Here is a 26048-nt window from a genome sequence, read left to right as displayed (position 1 = left end):
GATAGAAAAAGAGATACCCTTTTGTCTCCACGTAGGTTTAAGACGATTTAGATGGCTTGCTTTACAGGGGAAACAGCTTTTTGCCTTATTGGGGGCCCCAACATGGCAGATTTTCTCATAAAAAGGCAAAATACGAAAAAGGGGTGGGTAACTTGGGCAGGCCCTTGTGGGGGCAGGCCCCTGAGGGGGTAGGCTTCAACCAGCACTTCTCTGTATGCAGCCGATAGAGAAAGAGGTACTGTTTTGTCTCCAAGTAGTTATAAGACGATTTATAGCTTTCCTTACAGCGGAAACAGGTTTTTGCCTCAATGGGGGCTAAAAAATGGCAGATTTTCCCATAAATATTCAATATTCGGAAAAAGCGGTAATTTCGGTAGCCCCTGAGGGGGTAGGCTCCAATTCCCTATAGCACTTCCTTATGTATAGCTGATGGGGATATACGTGCTTGTTTGTCTTCATGTAGTTTGAAGGCGATCTGTGTGGCTTGCTTTACAACAGAAATAGCTTTTTGCCTCAATGGGGGCTCCAAAATGGCAGATTTTCCCGTAAATAGGCAAAATACGGAAAAGGGATGGGTAACTTCGGCAGGCCCCTGAGGTGGGTAATCTTCGATTTCCTAGCACTTCATTATATGCTGCTGATAGAAAAAAGTGCTGTTTTGTCTCCAAGTAGTTTTAAGGCAATTTAAATGACTTGCTTCACAGCGGAAACAGCTTTTTACCTGACTGGGGGTTCTAAAATGGCAGATTTTCCCATAAATAAGCAAAATACTGAAAAGGGGTGGGCAACTTCGGCAGCCCTCTGCGTGGTAGAGGCTTTGATGTCCCAGCACTTCTTTATATGTAGCTAATAGAGAAAAGTTTACTATTTTGTCCCCAAGTGATTTCATGACAAAAATGTTCTTTTTGCCTCAAAATGGCAGACTTGTACATTAATAGACAAATACTGAAAATGGCTGGGTGACTTTGGCAGCCCCTCTGAGCGAGAAGGTTGCCAGCACCTCTTTATTTATAACAGATAGATAAAAGGTCACTCCTTTATCTTAAAGTGGTTTCAAATGAAGAAAAGATGGATACTACATAGTAGAATTGCTATCTGCCTCAATAGGGACTTCAAAATGGCAAATTTTCCAAGAAATAGACAAACTTCGGAAAAAAGATGGGGTGACTTTGGCAGCCCCCCCCCCCTGGGGGATGCCTTCAGCCAATGAACCCTATAAAAGAATTTATAATTTAAAAGAAATAAGAAAAAACAATGAGATTGAGGAAAGAAAATGGAATATGGTTCGGATCAGATTATATTCCCAGTGAAAAAGAAATGTTAATTGATTCATGCAGCGTTGGATCTCAAACTAACGACACTACAAGATTGTGAAAAATAGCCCATAGATGGTATTTAAAACATATCTGAAATGTTTAAGAATATTGCCAAATCTTCATTTTGTCATGAATAATGCATATTTAGTCCCAACAACACAAAATCACTTTATCGTCTCATTTTTTTTCATATCTACTTGAGATCGAAGTGGATATTGGCCATGAGTGTATTCCTATTTTGAAGATTTGATATTTAAATTTCACTTTTAAATGTTACTGTAACGTTAGAGCTGTCACCCAGCAACATGTTGATACATGAATGACGTATTCATGGCATATACAAGCGGAGATATGACAACTTACATTTCACCTTACCCTTAAAGGTTATTGATTTTTCATTTGTTTCCATTTTACATCGCTCTTTAAATTCGTCTGTAGAAAAAAGGTGATACCACAATTTGAGACTACTACCTACCTAGTAGTAATGTAGAGGGTCCATACTATCCCCCATGGTGTCAAACCTTTTCTGTGGTGTAGGTTGTACGAACTCCGTAAATAGGGCCCCTTTGAGATTTTGCTCCCGGACTATAATGACATCTCATCAAAGAGAATTCAACAAAACAAAACACAATGCCATGCTACAATCAAAAGATTTTTTTTATTTACATACTATATTGCACCTGATTTCCGTCCGATGTAGTCAATAAATAAAAAAATACAGATGTATATACAATACAATTTACATATTAATCTTACTCACTATATATTGTGACGTTAATGTAATTAGACTTTACGTAGTATTTTTTTTAAATAAAGTAGCATAATAGCTCCTCCCCGGAAAACAGATCGCAAGGGATTTTTCTTAAATTTTAAATGCATCTTCCGATATCACAACACATGATTTTAATGAATTAAAATTATATTTTTAAAAGGGTTACTTGCATAAGTAACACAAAAAAGTAATTTTGTGCAGGTGACAAACATAAATGAATTCATACATTCAATACAAAACATTGCAAATATTTCTCGTAGAAAATCAGTACATATGTATTTACACTTTAACAAATGATACAGAAAAAAATGCCATTACTTTTACTCTGAAGCAAAATGTGAGAAATTTCTGCTTTATTTTATATTAAAAAAACTATCACGATCATGAAATCATAAATAACATCAAATTCCTTACCTTATTTAAGTACTTAAATGAAAATAAAAAAATGAAAGGAAAGGAAAACACGAAAGGCCGTCTGAGTTGAAGTAATTAATTTTGTAAACAAAATGAGAGAACTGAATCTGAATCATAAGTCATGGTAATTAGTATTAGCATGTCATAGTGAAAAAAAAAAACGGTCCGACCTGCGCATGTGCAGTAGTCTTGCTCGTGGTTTTACAGTAGTAATTGTCCGTCCGATGAATTTATTCGGGTAGTTGTCGGCCAATAGAGTCTGCTATCCTAGCTGCCCGGTCGAATAATATCCAGATGAAGACAGGGTAATCATAATGTGTCCGCCTGGCCCGGGACGCTTATCCCACACCCCCCCCCCCCCCCATTTACGATAAGGACTCATTCTGTTTTTGAGGCTTTGAATCAGACTCAAAATCTTGGACTTATATTTTCTCAGTCTTTTTTATTGTTCAAGGCGAGTTTCAAACCCGCGTCAACGATCTTGACTGAATTTAACTCTCAATAGCGCATTTATTTACCGATCGCGCCACCGATGCGGTGAAAATTTAGGTTGATTTTAATTAGTCCTTATCGTAAGTGAGAAGAAAAAAGACGGTCCCAGCGGTTTTTTTTTAATAAGGTACACGTCCGCCTTAACTTAGACAAGTCCCTGTGTCTGTTATGGTGTTTACATGTATATCAAACCCTGTACTGACTAAAAAAAGACTTATCGCGAAAAGCCGGGTAAATGCAAGCGAGTATTTAAAAATCTATCTCAAAATCAGGTTTAAATTATAAGAAAAAAAAACCTCGCATGCGATTTTTGCGCCATGTTCGGCCCCTCATATTTTTTTCCAAATACCCTACTGATGGTGACATTAAAAAAAAAAAAAAAAAAAAACCTTGAATAATTTGAGCAGCATAGAGCACTGTAGCTTATACATACATGTGATTAAAAATAAATTTGGTCACACACCACAAATAAATAGAATGCACTGTATCTACACCTACTTGAAATATCCGATCTTTCACTTTAATGTTTATTCCAGATTGAAAAACACAACAAAATTATGGCGTAGAAAAGCAGGAAGGGGCGGGGGAGGGGGGGGGGTACCTCGGTCGTAAAGAGTTCTTACTTCGGTCATAACGTAAAATGTTCTTGCTGAAAGCCAAGTATTTGAATCGATCTTTGTAGAGAAAAAAATGATTGCATAATTGTCATGGTCTGTATTTCAGTGAGTACATCATTCTGTAATTGCATGACAGGGAGGAGGGGATGGGGACGGGGCGAGGGGGGGGGTGGTAGAGGGATGCACCACTGTCCCCTATAGCACACCCTGTCAGAAAGTCTTGGTCATGTTGGTTGTCAAAGTTATCAAGGTCACTGGCGTACAGGTGGGGGGGGGGGGCTTGAGGCGATGGACCCAACAATTTTCAACAGAATAAACAAAAAGAGAACAAAGGAAAGGAAAAGGGTGACATATGATATTATTTTCCAAATATGCCAAAATCACAAAGTGTAGTTTGGTGTAGGCCCCTCAAAAGTTTAGCTAATATGCGCAACTGGCGACAATACGCTGATTCGATTCATCAAATTTTGACCAATGTAGTCGATTACAAAACAAGTCGAGTCGTGTGGTCTAGTGGATAGAGCATTGGACTCGTAATCGGAAGGTTGCGAGTTCGAATCCCACCTCTGCCATTGTCTCCACTTTGATAAAAAGACCAGAGAGTAAATATGTCGTTTATAAGGTCAACCACTATGACTGATTAACCTATACGCAAGATGTTTCCTGTAGGTAATTGGTTATATACCAACTTGGCGTTTACGAGCAAAAAGCTGTTCTGCCGAACAGAAAATCTATATTACTATCACCTACTGAATCAATATTCATAAATACCACTCTAACATTGCATCAACATGAACGAAAATTTGTTTTACCAGTAATTTTATTTTTCATTGGGATAAGGGATTACATTATATCAAAGACATTTATGAGTAACGAAATAAAATATTGGTATACGATAATTAAGACGTATTTGCAACCAGCACAATATAATTATGCACAATTTCCCATAAAATCAAATATGTCATAGTCGGGAGTGTCATGCACAATTTTAATAAGTAATAGAGAACAAAATAATTTCTTTAAAAATATAGAAAATACTGAGATGAGTACAGAATATAATAATTTTGTCAATTTTGATTTACAAGAAGAAAATCACAAAGAGCCAGCACATGGCCTTAATCGTATAATGTGGAGTTTACGCATGAAGGATCAAGAACGCAGTAAATGTATTGAAAATGCCCATTAAAATGACAATGAAGAACCGGAAGGACTCTGTCGAAAATATTGGTTAACCTGAATCGCAGTTTCGTCCTACCTTTCGGAGCAGACGAAAAAAAAGCAAATCATATCGTTTGTCCAGAATCCAGGACGAAACTGCTGTTTTGATTCACCAATTTTCGACAAAGACTTCTTGTTTGTTCATTGTCACGAAGGTCATTTGACAATAGATTTTCAATGTTCTTGAATCCGACGTACGACGTGAAAATGAAACTCCCTATTGTCACCTGAGTGATTCAATTTGTATACAAAGACGAATGATGATTAGGGTGCATTCTACAAGTGTGGGCTAAATATGCTGAATACAAGTTGATGAGTAATACCACTCACCATTGCCAAGTTGAAATGTCTTTTACTTCACCATAGTGGGAGAGAGCGAGAGCAAGATAGAGGGAGAGGGAGAGAGAGAGAGAGAGAGAGAGAGAGGTGAGGGCAGCTAGAGGGGGCTACTCTAAAAATATTGGGTAAAAGTGCTCCATCATGAGGGTGATTGTATGTCCAGCCAACATTGGACATTTCATTTGGGCATTTTTATTTATCCAGTGTGATGAACATTTTGCACATTCTAAAGTAATTGCTGCTTTTTTATAACCTTACTGGCAGGCTGGGCAATATGCTTCCCGCATTGGGTAAAATACTGCCCCAAATTGGTTGGACACATAATCACCCTCGTGGTGGTAAAAATTTTACCCAATATTTTTTACAGCGTTGGATGGGGGTATACTCGCATATAATAACAAATCATCTCTAGTCACACATCATGAATGTAAACTAACCACACACACACACACACCCTCCCACACACACATATACGCACACCATTGTACGTCGAAGGAAATATAAAAATAAAACTTCACAACCAAGTCCGTTAGGTTTAAAACTAATCAAAGGAAATGAAGGAACAAGTTTCCATTTCGTTCATCTAAAAGCCATAGCTATGAGATGGTTGGGCATCAAGCAACTTGCAGCATTTCTAGAACATGACTGTTTCAAGCTGCAACCAGACTGATCATTGCACAATAAAATATTACACCTTGTAAAACTGGCAGAAAGCACAAATGCTTAGTCGTGGCTTGGTCCAAGCGGGTCACCAACAATTCCCTGGTCCAAGAAGATGCATGTGATTGCAAAACCGGCGCTTGTCATACCAAAGCGTCCGCTGTCGCTAATCCTTTCTTGAAAATGAATCGGAAATCGCCACAGTAGTACGTTCTACAAGTATAAAGACTAGGTTTTTTTTTTCATCAACACAAGCTTGTAGTCCTCATACTGTCCACTGATCTTCCACTGTCTGTACTATGAACCGAATCAGTATCATACTCCCTGATAGGAATAAACTCCATGGACGGGAAGGGTGCACTTAAGGACGTCTTTTCGTGGAATCCAGCTGTCCAGTGCCACCATAGACCGATTTCGTTGAGTTCGCCGGAGAGGGCGCTACTCTCGGAAAAGGCAGAATCCTGACTGATTTGCTGTTCCGATGAGTACGTCTGGGCCTGCATACACAGAGAGATTCATTTATATTGATTTGACAACTGAAATTCGAACGATATAAAAAGAGTGAAGACTTCTATCCCAGGTACAAAATAGAACTGTTAATCCACACTCTTAGATAAACAATGGCGCCGATTAAAACCTTTCTTTGTCCAGTCTTTGGAGTCATAGGATTCTTCAAAGAAGCAGAAAAGGGTTCTAAACAGTTCTTCAGAACCACTTTTGGTTCTACACTGAAATTTGTACAACATATGTATATGTTTTTTTTTTAATTTAAACCAATAGGAACCACATGGGCTGTCTGTCTGTAAGTACCACCATGGTATAAAGAACCTTAAAGGGACGATTCCATACGTGTCGTACGGGACATTTTGACAACTTCTAGTTTCCTAGCCGAATGCTTGAGCAATAAAACATTTCTTTTTGTCAATGATAAAGCTATAGTGAGTAGTCATGTGAAAAACTAATAATCAACACAAAAAAAGTGATTATGGGTAAATTATAGGTGAAAATGTTGTGTGTTGTACGGGACGCAGAAATGTCCCTTACGACACGCAACATTTAAAGCTCTAATTCACCTACGGACAACACATTTTTGTTACTTGTCATTTTTTGCATGTCTACCCAGTAGTACTTTAATATTACCACAAAGCAAGTTGAAGTTCTTTGTTCGTTTGGACAGCAGGTTGAAAATGTAGTGAAAATTGCTTATTTTTCTAGCATGGAATCGCTCAAGGGGTTCCTTGTAGAACTCACAAAACGGTTAAGAATCGTTTTCTGCTTCATAAGGTTCCAAGGGAAAGAAAAAAAATCATGACTACATAACAAACTTTAAAAACAAATATCGCACACAAATACTTCAGTAACCATAAAACAATAATTGACCATTACAAGAAATAAAGACCAAAATTCGTATTACGTGCTGGTATACTAATCTAAAGAAACTAATCATAGATCATGCTTTTATAATGCAAAAATACGAATGGAAATATCAATCAATAAACAAAGAGCAAACATAAAGAAATGAGATGATATTCATACCTTTAGATGAAAGCATGATTAGTGTTAGGCCTTGTTAGTATGACGTAGAAAAACCTGCATTCTGTATTAAACATAAGAAAACAACATTTTTTATATTTGTATGAGAAAACAACATTTTATGAATTACACGTCTCTATTTAAAATATTCTGAAGACCGGATTTTCGTCGATTTTCCCCCTCAAACGCACACAAGAAATGTTGTTATAAATATATTCATATTTAAAGGGGGTAAAAGCAGTAAAGTTCAATATTCATTCAGACCCTAAATTTTCCCTTTTACATCCACATTGTTCGATTAACATCTACAAAAAAAATGATATGCACCAGGGGCGGCGCCAGGATTATATATAGGGTGTGGGGGGGGGGGGGAACAACCTAAATATGACATCATATTTTATATCAATTGAATTTAAATCGGTATTAAACGACCCAGAACTATCATTTAAATATTCTTTATCCTTGTTTCTTTCCATTCCTTTCTTCACTGCTTGAAAAAAAAATCGTAGGGATAGTCGTCCCCTGCCCCCCTTGGACTTGTGTAGTGACCCGAGAAGAAGAAGAAGAAAAGAAGAAGAAAAGAAGAAAAAGAAGAAAAAGGAAGAAGAAAAGAAGAAGAAGACGAAGAAGAAGAAGAAAGAAAGAAGAAGACCCCCTCCTCTTATTATCTTAATCTTTTGTACTGGATGGAGAAGATGAGAACTTAGTTTTAATATAGATTAGTCACTCATCATGCTGATAATACGAGGAAGTTAGCAGAGGTTCATACGTGGGATGGTTGAGGGCTAGGGATTGATTTGGATATGGGAGCAGTCACACTAAGAAAATCGATATCAAATCCTTTCTTTTATTCGATGACATCCCATCGATCGGTTTGTATTCGGTTTTATTCGTGTGACTGTGCCATGGGGGTAGCTTTAAAGGGGTACTCCAGACTAACAATAAAATGATTTGAACAGTTAGAGAAAAATCAGACAAACAAAACTCTGAAAGTTTGATCAAAATCAGACAAGGAATGACAAAGTTATGACATGTTAAAGATTTGCATTATTTTGATGAAATATGCAGTTCTGTGAATGTCTTCATGAATATTCAATGAACAAAGTGATGATGTCATATCCCCACTTGTTCTTTTGTATTTTATTATATAAAATAATGTTATTCAATTTTTTCCTCCCCAGAACTAAAAAAGTTGGATTGACAACTTATCTAATGCATTAGATATTCATTGCTGCAACTTATTTTATCTTAAGAGAGACATGTCATTCACATTTGAATGAAAAATGAAATAATTATGATTTATGTAATAACATAAGAACAAAAAAGGAAAGTGGGGATGTGACATCATCAGCCCACCTAATGAATATTTATGACAACGTGCATATAATTGTTTTCACAAAATATTGCTTAACTTTAAAATTGAATAACTTTGATGAAATTTTCAGCATTTTTGCTTTGTGAATTTTACTCTATCTGTTTGGATATATATATTTTCAGCTCGGAGTTCCCCTTTAAGGACGGACTTAAGCATTCAAAACATGCAATACAATTATAAAGGGAATAAGATGCTAAAGAATGATTGGTTTTAGTTTATAGCCCTTACATCAAACTTGCTATCTTTCCCCAGCTGAGGCGGCGAGATGATCCCGTGGTCTCCTTTCCCAGTCGTTTCATTCTCTCCCCATGTCGTGGAGCAGGTATCCACCTCCTGACAAGGCACGAATTCATAGTGTGTGAAGTCCATCTCCAGCTCCGTCAGGTAGTCTACGTTCTGCGTCAGCATCGCGTCTAACGCGTTGTTCATGACTGTGAATGAGGGTCGATGGTGGGGATTCTCTTGCCAGCACCGTCTCATTATCTCGTAGCTGGAAAATTAAGAAAGAATGAAGAATATGTATACTGCATTAAAATGTGATAAATCATTGTGAGGGGTTGCATAGAGGAGTGACAATATTTTACAAATGCTACATCCAAACAGTGGCGTACGCAGGGGGGGGGAGTTAGAGGGGTTCACCCCCCTTAAATTTTGTTTATACCCAACCCTCCCCCTTATGAATTCAAAACCCCCCTAAACAAAATTTAAGACCTTTTTTATTTTTTTGCTTGTCAAATTTCTTTTTGACGTACGAAACGACGTAAAATTTTGTGGTGAAGACCTTTTTTTTTTTTGGGGGGGGGGGTGTCAACATTTCATTCATCTTGAAGCACCCCTTTAGAAAAAAAAAAAAAAGCAGCGTACGCTACTGCATCCAAACTTGCCTAAAGCGGAATTCAAGATTTCAAAAGTTGGGTCGAACCATTTGAGGTGGTAAATGCTACATTTATAAAAGGTTGTCACTCCCCCAACCTTTCAAAGTGTCGATCTAACATTTCATTTTTAGAGGGAACGCATGAAGGAAAACCGCCCACTTTCCAACAATTGACGCCAGAGCACACGGCAAGCGCTAAAATCGCACGCTTTCGATGCAACAGTCACACCTCCAACGAAACCGACTCCTAACCGACCGATAGTGTCTCAATGTGATGACGTAAAAACTTTGGTCGCAGGATTCGTAAGTCTGACTGTAGCAGTATTAAACTGATGGCTTCGTTGCGTGTTCGTTGAATTAAACTTTCCATAAATTTTAAGAATATTTTTGGCCACTTCAACCCTCTATAAATAACTTACAGGGCACCTACCCATATTGTCCCACCCCCTGTAAAAGACACCAACGGGGGGGGGGGGGGTGTTTCATGAAAGGACTCGTCGGACGTTTATCCGACAAGTCCCATTTTATCCGACAATTACCATAGGAACAGTGCCTCTCAGCCAATCAAAATCATGGAAAGATGTCAGATCTGACAACTTGTCGGATGAAAATATTGATGAAACGCTCCCCCGGATGTACCTCTTGACGTCGCAGTAAAACCCTTAAAACCGACTCCAGACCGATCAACTTTATTACGTTATTTCCACTGACATACCATCGATCGGCTTGGATTCGGTTTCGTTGATGTGACTGTTCATGTAGTGTTACCAATTCGTTTCCCTTATTTCGGATTCTGATTTAATGTACTTAAAAAAAAATTGTCCTTATGTCTTTTATTGTTTTTAAAATATATCGTGTATTTCCTTGTTCCCCCAACCTTTGTTGCTTATTTTTTTCAATGGAAATTCTGGTCATAAACAAGATGAACTTCAAGGTGTGGAAGAGCCGTGGTGTAGTGGTTCTGACTCTCGCCTTGTAAACAGAGGGTCGTGTGTTCGAATCCCATCGCGGTCTAGCGTCCTTTGGCAAGGCGTTAATCCACACTTTGCCACTCTCGACCCAGGTGCTAAATGGGTACCCGGTAGGATGCGAAAGATATTGTATGATTGATTTTGCCAGCGCCATAATGAGGCTGCGATGAATGCAAGGAATGCTCCCCAGGGAGTGGAAATTGTGCACTTTTCGTGCGGGATTGAAATGAATCCAATGACCGGGGTAATAATATGCTGTAACGCGCTTTGAACCATTCTGGGAAAAGCGCTCTATAAAAATTGGCTATTATTATTATTATTATCATTATTATTAAGGAGTTTGATTAGTAAAAATAAAATTAATGATACATTTATGAATTCTGGCTAAAACTTTGAGATAATTTTTGAGCAATTCTAAACCTGACAGGCACATACAAAATATTCTATAATTTCAGAATGACGTATCTGGGGGTTGCGATTTTGGTCTCAAAAGTTGCGCGAGAGTTGAAAGTAAAAGGCCATTAAACGACGTGTCGCGAGCTTTTCACGTTATGGATATATAACGACAAATGTTGTAGGGGGGGGGGGCTGTCTAGTTAGGGTTAAGCAGTACATTTACATTGAATATTTAAAAATACAATAGACATTATTGATACCAGTGTGTGCACATATTTTACAATAAAAATATGATTTTATTTCAACTATTGATTGAAGGCTTACATTTCTTCTGGGCACATGGTGGGTCTTTCCATTCTGTAGCCTTGCTGGAGCTTTGATATGACATAGCGCCCGTCCATCCCAGGGTACGGGACACCACCAAGGGTGTAAATCTCATACAGGACGATGCCAAATGACCACCTAGAAAGGAAAGAAAAAAAAAGAAAATTTAGTCATGATTATTAGGTATAGAATCGTACACACGCGCAAAACAAGACAGTTGTTTTTAATATAAATATAGTTATAAGTATTTTTGAAAAAAATTATACTATCGGTGCTTGCATTTTTTCCATTAAGTAAAGCAGTTGTACAACAGCTTAAAGAATATAAAAGGAAAATGAAGCAAAAGGAAGAGGAGGAAGAATGAAGAGGAAAAGAAGAAGAAGAAGAAGAAGAGGGGATGAGAAGGAGAAAAATGAGGAGGAAGAAGACATGGAAGAGAAGTTTTAAGACAAAAGAATAGAAGTTACGATAAAATAGACGGAATCTTTTCTGAAACCTAATCGTATTTTCGCTGCAATGAAACTTGGTCGACACCCCTATATATTCAATTGCTCGTGTTATGAATTATCAAATTTGTGTATAATAATGAAAAAACAATGTTTTTGAAGCCACTTACACATCGCTTTGTATACTGCATTTTCCTTGCGTATTGGTCTCTAAACTAACCCACTTAACCGGTCGCTTCCTCTCTGGCGCCAACCTCTTATAACCTCTCTGGTAAATGTCGTCTGCTAGCCCGAAATCAGAGATCTTGCAGATAAGTCCCTTACCAACCAGAACATTTCTCGCAGCCAAATCACCATGGTAATACAGCGTTGTTGAGAGGTACTCCTACAAGGAGAGAAATAAAGAGATATATATTTTGTCGCTTGGGATAGGACATTTGAAAAGAGCCTATATTAGGAATCGATCTGCGTCTACATCGTTGAACATTTGTCATTGCCAGTGTATTTATAGTTTTCTCATGATCTCGTTCCCTCGACTGTTGATTTGCAAATAATCGCAGTTTAGGAAATGTTTTTTCAGTTAAATAATAAAGCTGTATTTTAACGAGCAATTATGCATGATAAGAAAATGGGTATTCTTTCAGAATACCCGAGAATTTTTGTTTTTCATCAGAACTTGATGAACTGTTTTGATATTGTTTTCACTTTTTTTTTTTTTAATTCAATTCGACTTGATCTTGTTGATACTGAAAGGGGTTGGCTTAAAAACAACAAAGTGCAATATGCTCCAAAATTGACGAAAATGTGGAATGCATGTAAAATGATTCATATGAAGTATTGCTCAAGATTTGAACGACAGGCAATAGCAACTTAATATTTCATTCAAGATGAATAATATGCAAGGGTGGGGCTACGGGGGATGGGGTAGGGTAATGAACCTCTATTTACGCTAGTAACAAAAATAGAAAAGGAGGAGAAACAGAAAGAGAAAAAAAGAAAGAAGCAGGAAGAAAGAATAAAGAAAAGTATAACAAAGAGAGGACTGCATTCTGTCAATCTATCACATCTTATTCATTTGAGAAACATTACGTCATCATTGGGTCAACCCCCCTCCCATCAAGGCACCCTGTCGCCGCCCCTGATGACACGGTGGCTATAAAATTATACTCACCATTCCTCTCGCAATCTGGATTGCAATCTGAAGCTGCCCCGTCGGTGTCATCTTGTAAATAGGATCATTGGCAGCATTTTTCTCCTAAGATTGAAAGAAAAGAAAAACTAAAAATCAGAGTAGACCTTTTTCGAAGCAAATGATATAAAAATGTTTTTTTGTTGTTTAAATTAGTTAATGAAGACAAAGAACCAAACACATTTCGCCCGCTGTTCTTCTTACAACAAACATAAAATATCGGTTTAGTGGAGCACCCAGTGTGGTGTACCTCTAAAATGGCGATAAGAAGAGACGACAGATGCAATTTGAGACGATGGATGCAATTTAAGACAACTAAAAAGACAAATTTAACTTGCACCCGAGGAAGGGGGCAATTGCTCTACGTATTTCTGCAATTCAAAAAAAGTAATGGAGATCATGAAAGTCCAATGAGACAGAGGGGGGGGGGGGTTAATTGTTGTAGGTATTTCAAACATACCTCTCTGCATTTCAAAAGAAAGTGAAGGAGATCACCGAATTCCAAGGAGAGGGGTGGGAGGGGGTAATTGTTGTACGTATTTCAAACATACCTCTCTGCATTTCCAAAGAAAGTGAAGGAGATCGCCATAGTCCATGAGTTCGGTAATGAGGTAGTGGGGTTCATCTGCGGTACAACATCCCAAGATGGGGAGGATGTTGGGGTGGTGGCCGATCTCGACGATGAGCTTGATCTCCTCGAGGAAATCTTCTTTCATCGACCTCGTCGCGTTCTCTGTCCAAACAAAGAAACAAGTCATTCTCATTGCGTATCAATTATGTCGCAGTCACATTTCCACTATAAAGGCGGCCGTACGGCGAGTCGAAAGCAGCAGTTTTATTCAAACCTCCCATTATGTAGCTGGTACAAAAAATGTTAAAACGGCCGTTTTCGACTCGTACAGCCGCCGTAGGGGAAATGTGACTGCGCCATCAATGACTCAAACAGATATTGGCATGATATATCATAGAATGGTGATGTAGGTCATGATTAATCTGCAGCACTCTAAAAACAAATCAGTAAAATATGACTAGTAATTAGGGTCAGCTGGGTGCAACTGTCATTCGAGTCATATATGACTATTTTCTAGTCATAGAACAGAGCTATTTCTGACTAGAATATATTTAACCCTAACTAGGCCGGGCTTTTTTGGCTGTTCTGTGACCGGGGGGGGTTGATTCAACCCCCCCCTGAGATCTCGGCCGCCGATCGCGTAAGCGCCGCAAAAATTTGCACGCTGGTAGTGTGCGATGTAATCTACAAGGCTGTATGGTAAAATTTTCCAAAATAATGAGATTTTATTTTATATGAATTAATTATGCTAATTTATGCATAAATCATACTTTTTGCTCTAATTCACTAAATAAAGCTCCTAGAATGCTAATTTTTGGTAAAAATATTCTTTGTAGCATTCTTAACAATGGCAATTGAAAAAAACTTCGGTTTGGAAATCAATTTCTTATGTATTTTATTGTTTTATGAATTTCTTATGTATTTCTTTGTTTTTCAACCTTTTGTTTTTCTTTGTTTTTTTCACCAGATTTATTGCACAACCTTTTTGAAGCATAATTATGCTAAAATCAATTGCTTTCAGCTGTTTAAAGTAGAAATAATCATATCTTTATGAATAAGATGAGAAAACTCAATTTGCATTGACTTTGTACACAAAATCACGTTTTGGAACAATTTTTGGTCTGACATGCACTTACAAAATGTTGCGTAATTTCGGAACCGCGTACCCCGGCGGCGCAAATTTGGTCTCAAAAGATGCGCGAGACTTAAAAGTATAAACTCTGTGAGTGGCGCGGTCAAAAAATTTCGCGCGGCGGAATGATCGCAGAAAATGTTGAGGGGGGGTTGATTCAACCCCCCCCCCGGCCATTTTAGGGTTAAGAAATGTGATTATCAGTGATTGTCATATCAGTTGCACCCAGCTGAATATACTGGTCTAGTCAATTTGATTGATTTGTTTTAAGTGTGTTGATTGGCTGAAAGCTCTCACCTGATCATTCATTTACTTTAGCTAACAGGACAATTTGCTACAGCTGGTAGTGGTACTCATGACTAGTTATCTTGACCGTTAATGGTTTTGAGATGATCATGGTCTATCAAATATCCACATCACTTTCCGGAACAAAGCATATATATTAGCTGGGATTATGCGATTATTCTCAAACAATATGATGATATTTATGGATACCAGCTGCTATGAAAATAAATGAAGGTACAAATCACCTTGCCACCTTTTTTTTTGGGGGGGGGGTGTGAATTAAGTCTATTATATTATTGTGTTTCTGTTGCTTTTCATTTCTTTGTGTGTGTTATCTTGTTTTTGTATGATTTGCAAAAATTTAATAATCCTTCGTAAATTTTGTAATTGACTTTAATTAACAGAATTAAAAATAAAACATGCAATACACATCATTTTGCTTGGACATCAGAATAACTAGACACCAATGGAGCCTCGAAAATGACTGGCAAAGAAATTGAGAATATAACATAGTGTAATATATCATGTTTAATTGAGATATGAAAGGAAAACGGTTAGGAGTTAAAACGAATACTAATATCTATTCAGATGATAAGTGATTATGTAGGTGAATATAATAGCTTTTTCATCCACCGCTATGGTTTGACTCGACAACATAAATTGTGATGATATATCACGACATAACATCATGACATAATTTAACATTATCTCAGCTTATTTTGTAGAAAACTGTTTTCGGCACGACACTAGTTTTAAAATAGTCGTAAATCATGCAATTGAGCTATAAAACACTTTCTCGCTTTAGTGTTTGATATGAATCCATATCCTTCCAAGTTTTATTTAATATCTATTACAATGCTCGCCCACTCGCGAAAAAAAGCCTATCATAACATTTCTTGAAGTAATTTTTGCGTGGGCCTCCGGAACTAGATTCTTTTCTTTGGTTTAAGCCGAAGAAATTAAGTTAATTCTATCAGCTTATTCATGGAGCTTTCATATAGTTTGTTTTAAATAAACCTAATGAGGTAAGGATGATGCTGGAAAGGATTATCTTCACAATTTTTCGCGAGTATGAATTTTCCGTGAAACCTCGTGCAAATTGAAAAAGGGGACTACAAAAAGTAAAGGCGATTACGATCAACCCACTCGTTTTAATTTCGTCTAGAATGAGGCTTTATTCGCGCTTTTAATAATCTTTCGCCTTCTAGTTCCGATCTGTCACTGATGTTTCCATAATCTGAGACTAGGGAAGAGAATTCATCTTATTTCAAAGGTATTTTTCAATTTTGTTTGTATTCAAGGTGTTAATGGATGAATTGAGCATGAGTGGTAATCGTCACCGGCACCAGAATATGTTTTCTCTCATCCAAGAGGGAGTCCATATCGCATTTTTAAGACTATCAACGACATGTTTAAGATATTAAAAAACTTGCCAAGGGAACCGTTCACTATGTCGTAATAAAGTAGGGTAATTGACGCTACTATTTCTTCGTAGATTTATTTCTTTTTCCGTTGCCATTCCGATTGGAGAAGGGTAGTAAGAACATAATGTCATGGGGGTCCCATAGTAGGACAGTTTCCTATCTGTGGCTAAGTGGCTACACAATGGCTAACACAATCATAATAATATACCTATTTACAGGGGCCGCGGAACGGTTTTCAAAAGGGGGGGGGGGCTGAGCCAAAAGTGGGGAGGGGGGCTGACCATGCAAAAAATCACAATCATTTGGTCATTTTTACGTTTTTGTACACGGTTTTGGAAAAAAAAGTGGGGGTTGAAGCCCCCCCCCCCCACCAGCCCCCGCTTCCGCGGCCCCTGATTTATCTAAACTCATGTAAATGATTTATTTGATTTAAAAAATAAAAGACTGCCCCAAATTATTGGTAGGTTATACCAACTAAGGTACAGATGACGGCGGTGGGTAAAGTGCTAGAAGGGCACTTGCCCCACCCCGCCCACCCCAGGTTTACGACAAAGAAAAGAGACCAGAAAAACAAAAAGAAAACGAAAGTAAATGAAAATGGGGAAAATATATTATTTTTATATATATTAGGTTAAAATCTGTCACAAAATTTGAATTAGGAAAAGAGCATTAAAAAGGAAATACTGAGGCTCTTCGACATGCATTCATCGGAGCAAGGAGATTTAAATTTTCTCAAACATTGTCCCAGGCCTGCACGCCATGATCTTCCCCCTCAAATTATTTTAGTCATTACCCCCACTGACATATATCAAATAGACCTTCAAAAGATTGTAAAACATATTTTTTAATCATCTAAAAACACACACAATGAAACAGTTCTAAATATAGAGCTCTTTGTCATATGCATTACATGTATTTCGAAAAGAAAAGTAAGGGTGGCACATAAAACGTCTCACAAACAAGAAGAGAAAAAAATGTAGGAGAAGCAGAGAAAGTAAAGTGAAAAACGAAGTATATTATTTTGAAAAGACTACATGTATATCACAAAACTAGAATTTTAACTTTTATACGAAGGCTATTTTTTGCCCATACCCTATGTTGTGGACCGTCACCAATTTTTTGTTCATTAGACAACCGGGGCAATTGAAACACCGATGTGGATTTCATACATTTATATGAAACGGTAGTAAAGTAAAAACAACCGAGAAAAAAGTGGGAGAAGTCATGTCAAAACTTTGGGAAGGGAATGAATTCTTAGGGAAAAAAGGAATGATAACTTTATCACACTTTTTACGTTTTGGTGTTTTTTGTTAAACATTTGAGTACAGTATAGCCTCTGATTGACCCATGTTGACTGTACATCCATTAACGCAAACGACAACGTGACATGGCAAGATTTTAGCACAAGGCTCGAGCATTTTGAAAATGTAAATTACACTGAATTTGAGCACCCAACACCCCTTGGCCTGTAACAAAATGATTTTATTGGACAACATTTTATTAAAGCATGTTTACATATACTGAAACCTGGGGGAAGCAATTATTCTGTATACTGTTTCACGGATACATGTCGCAAAATATCTGAGGCAGTATATCATAAACATAAAAAGAATGAACAGTTTCTTACTTTTTCCTTTCATTCTTTCTAACCTTTTAAAAAATCATTCAAGTTTATCCGTCAAGGTATTATGATAGTATGACTTTTCGACAAATAAGTATAAAAAAAATAAAACTTTTAAAGGCCTACCACAGTCACAAGCAAAGTGTTTGCATTGGTTAAGATAAACTGAATTCATTTATTTCGGACATAGCCTTTTTTGTAATGAAATCATCAAATTTTTTTAGGGTCACTGATGCATAAAACACAACAAAAACAGAAACAAACAAACAAACAAATAAACAGACAGACAAAACGCGCGCGTAGAAACAGAAACATTTAGCGGCAATTATGCATGGATATCATTAAACATGTTATACTTGCTTAGATTTTATTCCTTGAAATGCTGACGCCCTGTAAAATTAAGGCTGCGGGGCTAAAGCCATGGTAACAATGTCCCAAGTCCTTTGGAAGCGCAAAGGGACGTTATAGAATAATGTGATATGCGCTATACAAGAACTGCGTTATTACTATTATTTCATTTTGAATCGTAATCTACTTGTGCAATTTACAACTTTCCTCTGTTTTGTTTTTAGATCACTGTAGTTTTTTTTCTTCTGTGAAACAAATATTTCGATAGCAAATAATCAAACAAAATATCGTTAAAATCCCGAGCCAGCGAAGCGAGCGAGCAAATTTTGTCTTTACCTTTTCGAAATAAAAATTCAATTTTGTCATAATTTTGACATGATATTACATCTTACCGTTTTCTTCATTTTGCTTGGTAGTGGTAGTGGTTATAAACTTTACTAGGGGATGGAGTGGTTGAGGAATATTTTGGATTTGTTTTTAAAGCGGATATTTACTCAAATGAGAGTGAACACTACCGTGCCTTTAATTATGTGGTTTATCCAGGCAGACTCAAATGAACTTCATTTTTTTAAAAGACTGGCTGGCTTCGGGTGATAAGAAAGGTGGCTTAACCCTCCGACAACAAATTAAGAGATCAAATAATCATATAACAAAATTATGAATCCCAGGGGTGGAAACCGACTCCAATCAACAATACATCGTCGAAAATATATACTTGTGTTTTTTTTCAGGTGTTCCTTTCGTCATACCTCTTTTTATGGAAGAATGTCGAAAAGGGAGATTTTGGTTAATTTCGACGGACAAATATCGGGATGTTATTTTGTTTACACCAACTATGCATGATTCTGTTACTATACACCATAGTATTTGAAAGTCTCTCAAATGCCGCTGGGGTGAGATGAAATTATAATATGTTGACGTCATAAATCACCTGGGATTAGGTGGACGACGAAAGTTTCTCTCCAGAAACTTTTTTTGTAATCTCTTCTTTTGTTTATTAAGTTTAAAGCCAAGGTGTACGATTTTTCTTCGACTTATAACCAACTAAATGCAAGATCAAGAGAAAATAATTTTCGTTCGATCTTTACTCCCTTATGAAAATTTCAAACAGGAAAATGATAATGATAATAATCAAAACGAATTAAGAATTTAAAAAATAAATAAAACGAAAGAACAAAGCCACAAATGCACCATTGCTTCCATTCAAACGATTAATTTTCAAGCTTTGGAAAGTGTGCAAAAATATCAAAATCAGTTTCACGGAGACTCTATTCATGCGAATGAGGAAAGCGAAAGCGAGCTTTTGAAAAATGTGTCATATCTTAACTGTAAATGATCATAATTTTCCGCATATCACTCCGCGTTGACTTATCTAGCACTCAGCACGTTGGGAAAATATTGCTGAGCGCCGTTCAATATCCGGTCATTCACCATTCACCAACTCCACGCCCTGGAAGCGCCCCGGCGGCAAAATTTAAGCAAGAGCAACAAAGCAAACATCGCGTTGATGAGTATATCTCTATCCATTTGATTTAATAGGAAGTTTTCGCAAGCACTACGCAGACCCTTTCTGGAACGGTTAGAATCTATTGTCAAAAACCCTTCAAAAGAAAGCAATCTTTGTCGACAATCGGTGAATCAAAACAGCAGTGTCGTCGAGGACTCTGGACAAACCAAGCATTTGTAATTTTTCGTCAGCTCCGAACCTTCCGACAATCTGAAGTCCCGCAGTGCACCAATTTTCGACAATGACCTTTAATCTGTTCATTGTGATTTGACTGGCATTTTTAATAGATTATGGACGTTCCAGAAAGTATCTGCGCAGTGGTTACGGAAACTCGCTATCGTCAAAAATGTTACGAACTCCTCATCTAAACCAGCTATCGCACCGTATACCAAAAAAAAAAATAAACTGATAACCTCAAAGTTAATCCAGTAAAATCATGATAATACATATTATTAAAAACACGAACAAAAACAGGTATTTAGTTACAGGATGAAAACATTCCAGAGAATGATACATACCCTACTAATAAGGGATTCAATAAAACAAAACTTATACAAGAAATGGATCCACCTTCCACGTATATGCGGCAACAATACTCTCTTCTCTCCGGCATTTTAATATTCAAGACGTTATTCAAACAAACACGAGCAGAGTGAACAAGGCAACATAACCCTCGTCTTCACTGCGCGCGGGAAAAGTTGCACTCTATACATTACTGTACGTGCATGCTCGACAATTTCGCGTTCCCGCTCTTTAAATGAAGGACCTTTCATTTACAATACGGCGACTAGCGTCAAAGAGACGTCATAATTCCGTACAATAAAATATCATAAGTACAGGGGAGTGTTCTATGAAGCAAAAGTAAGCCCAGTGTTTTTTCACTGGCTAGTATGTTCTGCGCCAATCAGACGCAGGGATTTCAGTAGCTTACAACAGAGAAAATCACTTTTTGGTGATCATGAAAAGCTGTCAAGGACTCACCTCTCAGACTCTTGACAGCAACTGGTATGTACTTCTCCTTTCCGTCGATGCCGTACGCGAATCCTTTGTAGACCGTGCCAAACTGGCCACTGCCAAGGATCTCCTCGATCTTCAGCAGCGATCGGTCGAACTCCATCTTTTGAAAGACGGGATCTACCTCCGGGTCAAGTCCCTGAGAAACATTGTATGTATCTAGATGGAAATCATAATAAGCAAAAAATTGATTACTATCGGAAATTTCTTCATTTTTTTAAAGGCCTGCTGAATGCCCGTTTTCAATATAGCAAGCGTCAGTCAAAACGAGTCCCTGTAACACAAAGTTTCGAGATGCATAGCAAAGATGGATTGGTTCCTGGGGAGTGTTTCATCAACATTTTCATCCGACAAGTTGTCAATCTGACATCTTTCTCTGATGTTGATTGGCTGAGAGGTACTGTTACTATGGTAACTGTCGGATAAAATGGGACTTGTCGGATAAAACGTCCGACAAGTCCTTTCATGAAACGCCCCCCTGGTCAGTGTTGATTGAGCAATATGCGCTTGGAACATAGATTTTGATTGGTCACTGTCACTTACCGATTAATAGCAAACCTTTGCGTTACGGATCCTACATCTGTATTTCCCATGCCTCTAACCCATCTCTTTGGAGCAGTTTCCTTGGTAACACTAAGCATTTTTGTTACAAGGAACTGTTCACCGTGATGACGTTTCGTAAAGACTCACAACTACCGTAACTTTTTACCATTATTGTTACTACCATGGAAACCTTAATTGTGATTGGCTGCTCATCTGCGTTACCACGGTAGTCACCGTAATCGCAAAGTTACAGTAGCTGCAAATCTTTCATGAAGAGGGTCCCCGAATAGCATTTTACCAAAATTTTGTCATATATCAAGTTATCAAATCTGACAAGCTTGGTTTCTTTGGTTTCGATTGGCCGTGAACCACATATGTCTGTAAATATAGTGAAAGTGAAAAAAAAAAATCGTCTGATACAACACGCAAAAAAGCCATTTCATGAAACATCAAGGAGGGGAGATAGGAAAGTGAATCGAAACAAATCAAAAGATGTAAGAAATGTGAACCTGACTCTTACATCTGCAAGTAAAATTCGACTGGAAACGGTACAAGCTGGGAGTCAACTCGAGTCAAAGTGCCTCAGAACCTGGATTAATATGACTCTGAATAGTGCGTCATCAGTTGAAAATCACTCCAAACCGAGTCAAAGTAACTCGGTAAAAGGACTAGTTTTTATAACTCAAAACACATCTCATGTTGATGACTCGGAACATGTTTGACTCCCAGCTGACGCGATTCCGAGTCAAATTTGACTCCGTAGAAATACTATACCTTTCTTGATGGAGCACGAGTAGGTGGTGCTGATTTCATCCGGGTATCTTACAAACACAGCCTTCTCATTGGCCGACAGGCGTCGTTTGTTGAAGTAGGTGAAGGAACCAACGATCAGGATTAGAAGGACCGTGGCGCCTAGAACCCCGGCCAAGAGAATGGGATCCACCCTGATCTTGTTGGGTTTGATGGAAGGTGCCCCGGTCAGCGATGGCCCAAGAGACGATGGAACACTACAGGGTTGCTCTGCAGTTTAAAAGAATGGTGACGTACCCATGGATGTCATTATCAAAGAAAATGCGTCATTGAGGATGGTGTGTGACAGAGAGAGAGAGAGAGAGAGAGAGGGGGGGGGGTAGAGAATAGAGAACGGCAGAGAAAGACATATATACAAGTGAAAGATAGGTCCACAATGAATACATCTAGATCTTTGTTCGGGAACGGCAATTGCCCGAGTATTCTGGTGCAATGCTTTGTAAATTTGCTCATCAAGACAAATCTTTTTAGTTCCAATAACCGTTTGAAACTGTAACTGTATTGGGTGTTTAATCTGACACAAGTGGGCGTCACTGGAGCACCTAACCGTGAGGTGTTTAAAATTAAGTTTAAACAGGAGACCAAACAGTGTACAAGAGTCAACCGAATGTTTTGTAAGACAACCAAAGTTGATCATGTTGATGATGAACGAACACCACAAATTTAATAAGGAGTAAAATGTCCTGAGATGTAGTCCTCTTTGTACATCAATAAAAAATATTAACACCACAGATTTTGCAGTGTGGGATAAAAATGATTAGAAATAAAAGTTTTTAATCACCAGATGAAGCCGTGTCAAATATAATGGTGGTATGATATGGTGACGGCGATGCCATTGGCCCATCCAGCCAAGGGACTACCTGAAAAAAAGAGAAAATTGTCAGAGTTGAGATGTTATCATACTGCTTTATTCAACATTTCTGAAAGTTAACCTGGGGCCGGTGTTAGTAAGAAATTATTAAATTACCCTGTTCATCTCTACTGGAAAGAATGCAGTGTCACAGAGCGTGCTCACAATGTGTCCACAGTTTGTTCACCGTGTCCCCATAGTGTGTTCCCAATAGGTTCACCGTGGGTTTATTTTTTGTTCAACACGTGCTCGCAATATGTTCACAGTGTGTTCACCGTGTGTACACGGCATGTCCACACTGAGCTTTCAATGTCTTTAGTGTGTTAACCGTAGGTACACAGTGTGGGCACTTTGCTCTAACAATGTGAACACAAAATTTTCACCGTGTCCCCACATTGTGTTCACAATAGTTTTACCGTGAATTCAACACGTGCTCGCAATATGTTCACAGTGTGTTCACCGTGTGTACACAGTATGTCCACACTGTGATTTTAATGTCTTCACAGTGTGTTAACCGTATGTACACAGTGGGTTCACAGTGTGTGCACTTTGCTCTAACAACGTGAAAACAGTTTGTTCACCGTGTCTTCACGGTGTTTTCACAATAGGTTCACTGTCTGTTCACAGTGTGTTCACCGTGTGCTCTCAGTGTGTTCACAGTGTGTTCACCATGTGTTTACCGTGGGTTTATTGTTTGTTTAAAATATGCTCGAAGTGTGTCCACAGTGTGTTCACCGTGTGTACACGGTATGTCTACACTGTGATTTTAATGTCTTCACAGTGTGTTAACCGTATGTACACAGTGGGTTCACAGTGTGTGCACTTTGCTCTAACAACGTGAAAACAGTTTGTTCACCGTATCCCCACGGTGTGTTCACAATAGGTTCACTGTCTGTTCACAGCGTCTTCACCGTGTGCTCTCAGTGTGTTCACAGTGTGTTCACCGTGTGCTCTCAGTGTGTTCACCGTGTGTTTACCGTGGGTTTATTGTTTGTTTAAAATATGCTCGAAGTGTGTCCACGGTGTGTTCACCGTGTGTACACAGTATGTCTACACTGTGAGTTTAATGTCTTCACCATGTGTTAACCGTATGTACACAATGGGTTCACAGTGTGTTCACTTTGCTATAACAATGTGATCATTGGTTGGATTCCTCATGGAAAATTGAAATTCGTCATTATCATACGTTATATTATTCGTATCCTCTTTTACATCAACTTCACGATTATATAAGAACAAGTGGAATGCCTCTGGCCGTCTCACCTGCATCACGCGATTCAATATAGCAGCAGTGCTGATTTTGAAAACTACTATAACTCGCACAAGATGTTCAGTGATACTTGGTTACTCTTATTTCCACGTTTTATGAACTAGACCAATACACTTATAGAGATATGATGGCAATTCAACAAATACCCCCAACGTGGCCAAAGTTCTTTGACCTTACATGACCTTTGACCTTGATCATGTGACCTGAAACTCGCACAGGATGTTCAGTGATACTTGATTACTATTATGTCCAAGTTTTATGAACTAGACCAACACACTTTCAAATTTATGGCTGTAATTCAACAAATACCCCAATTTGGCCAAAGTTCATTGACCCTAAATGACCTTTGACCTTGATCATGTGACCTGAAACTTGCACAGGATGTTCAGTAATACTTGATTACTATTATGTCCAAGTTTCATGAATCAGATCCATAAACTTTCAAAGTTATGATGGTAATTCAACAGATACCCCCAATTCGGCCAAAGTTCATTGACCCTAAATGACCTTTGACCTTGGTCATGTGACGTGAAACTCATGCAGGATGTTCAGTGATACTTGATTAACCTTATGTATAAGTTTCATGAACTAGGTCCATATATTTTCTAAGTTATGATGACATTTCAAAAACTTAACCTTAGGTTAAGATTTTGATGTTGATTCCCCCAACATGGTCTAAGTTCATTGACCCTAAATGACCTTTGACCTTGGTCATGTGACATGAAACTCAGGCAGGATGTTCAGTAATACTTGATTAACCTTATGGCCAAGTTTCATGAACTAGGTCCATATACTTTCTAAGTTATGCTGTCATTTCAAAAACTTAACCTCAGGTTAAGATTTGGTGTTGACGCCGCCGTCGCCGCCGCCGCCGCCGCCGCCGCCGCCGCCGCCGCCGTCGCCGTCGGAAAAGCGGCGCCTATAGTCTCACTCTGCTATGCAGGTGAGACAAAAATGAAATAGGTCTATTCATATCATGAAATTTAAGGGAAATAGTGAATGCTCGAAGTAACCGATTATATCATATAAACCGACAAAGATGTGACCATATCTGTTTTCTGAAAACATATCTGTTTTCTAAAAACGAAACTTCAGAATCTCATGACTTCTGTATAAAGCATCCGATTTTTAATTTTCAGTCATGGACTGTTGACGTTTGATTTTTGTCTACTTCTTCCAATTAATTCGTAATTAAGATGGACAACGACTTAAAAACAATGAATAATAAATTCCTTTGTGTATTGCTAGTATCACTTGATAGTATATCAAATAAAATATTAATACAATAGTACCGGTAATTTAGGTTTATTTACATACCGATGTTTTATGCATATTTACCTGTTTACTTATCAATGATTTATGCATATTTACCTGTTTACTTATAAATGGTTTATGGTTATTTACATATCGATGTTTTACATGGCTATTTTCTTCTAGGTGTTTGTAGTTATTTACTTACCGAGATTTCATAGACCATTCCATAAACAAGATCCGTTAAGGTATAATTGAAGCGAAAAGAGAGACTCTCGTTCCATTCTTTCTATAGAGGGGTTGAATGGATAAAGACGACAATGTATGTCAATCATTCAATAAATTCCATATAAAATGTATTTTTTAGAGTGAAGGATAGAAGTATTCTATGCATCACAAGCAAGTGAATAATTATTCAAAGGTCGATTTTAGTATCAAATTTATGTTTACCAATACATCGTAACTGCAAGCATGCAGCAAGTGAAA

The 26048-nt window shown here is 37.9% G+C and overlaps 1 protein-coding gene across 7 annotated transcripts in view; it reads right to left on the bottom strand.

The window, feature by feature from the left end:
* Positions 1–1955: 1955 nt before the first annotated feature.
* The window catches only part of LOC129262419 (tyrosine-protein kinase-like), a 43966-nt gene continuing 19873 nt past the window's right edge, over positions 1956–26048 (bottom strand). For 4 of the 7 annotated variants that reach the window (XM_054900535.2, XM_064099832.1, XM_064099834.1 and 1 more), the window contains 10 exons: positions 25771–25851; positions 22973–23051; positions 22156–22401; positions 20806–20997; positions 13488–13669; positions 12919–13002; positions 11918–12132; positions 11302–11439; positions 8965–9226; positions 1956–6325 (listed from right to left, as the gene is read on the bottom strand). In XM_054900535.2, coding sequence (XP_054756510.2) covers positions 6074–6325; positions 8965–9226; positions 11302–11439; positions 11918–12132; positions 12919–13002; positions 13488–13669; positions 20806–20997; positions 22156–22401; positions 22973–23051; positions 25771–25851 — 1731 coding nt within the window. In that variant the 3' untranslated portion in view covers positions 1956–6073. Of the gene's footprint in view, positions 6326–7364; positions 7426–8964; positions 9227–11301; positions 11440–11917; positions 12133–12918; positions 13003–13487; positions 13670–20805; positions 20998–22155; positions 22402–22972; positions 23052–25770; positions 25852–26048 lie in introns of all 7 variants that reach the window. The other 3 variants (XM_054900536.2, XM_064099836.1, XM_064099835.1) reach the window with 1 other exon arrangement.

Source organism: Lytechinus pictus, chromosome 5, assembly GCF_037042905.1.
Source record: "Lytechinus pictus isolate F3 Inbred chromosome 5, Lp3.0, whole genome shotgun sequence".
In the NCBI taxonomy this organism is placed as follows: domain Eukaryota; kingdom Metazoa; phylum Echinodermata; class Echinoidea; order Temnopleuroida; family Toxopneustidae; genus Lytechinus; species Lytechinus pictus.
Note: the sequence above shows the minus strand (reverse complement) of the source record. Positions and strands in the feature narration are given on the sequence as shown.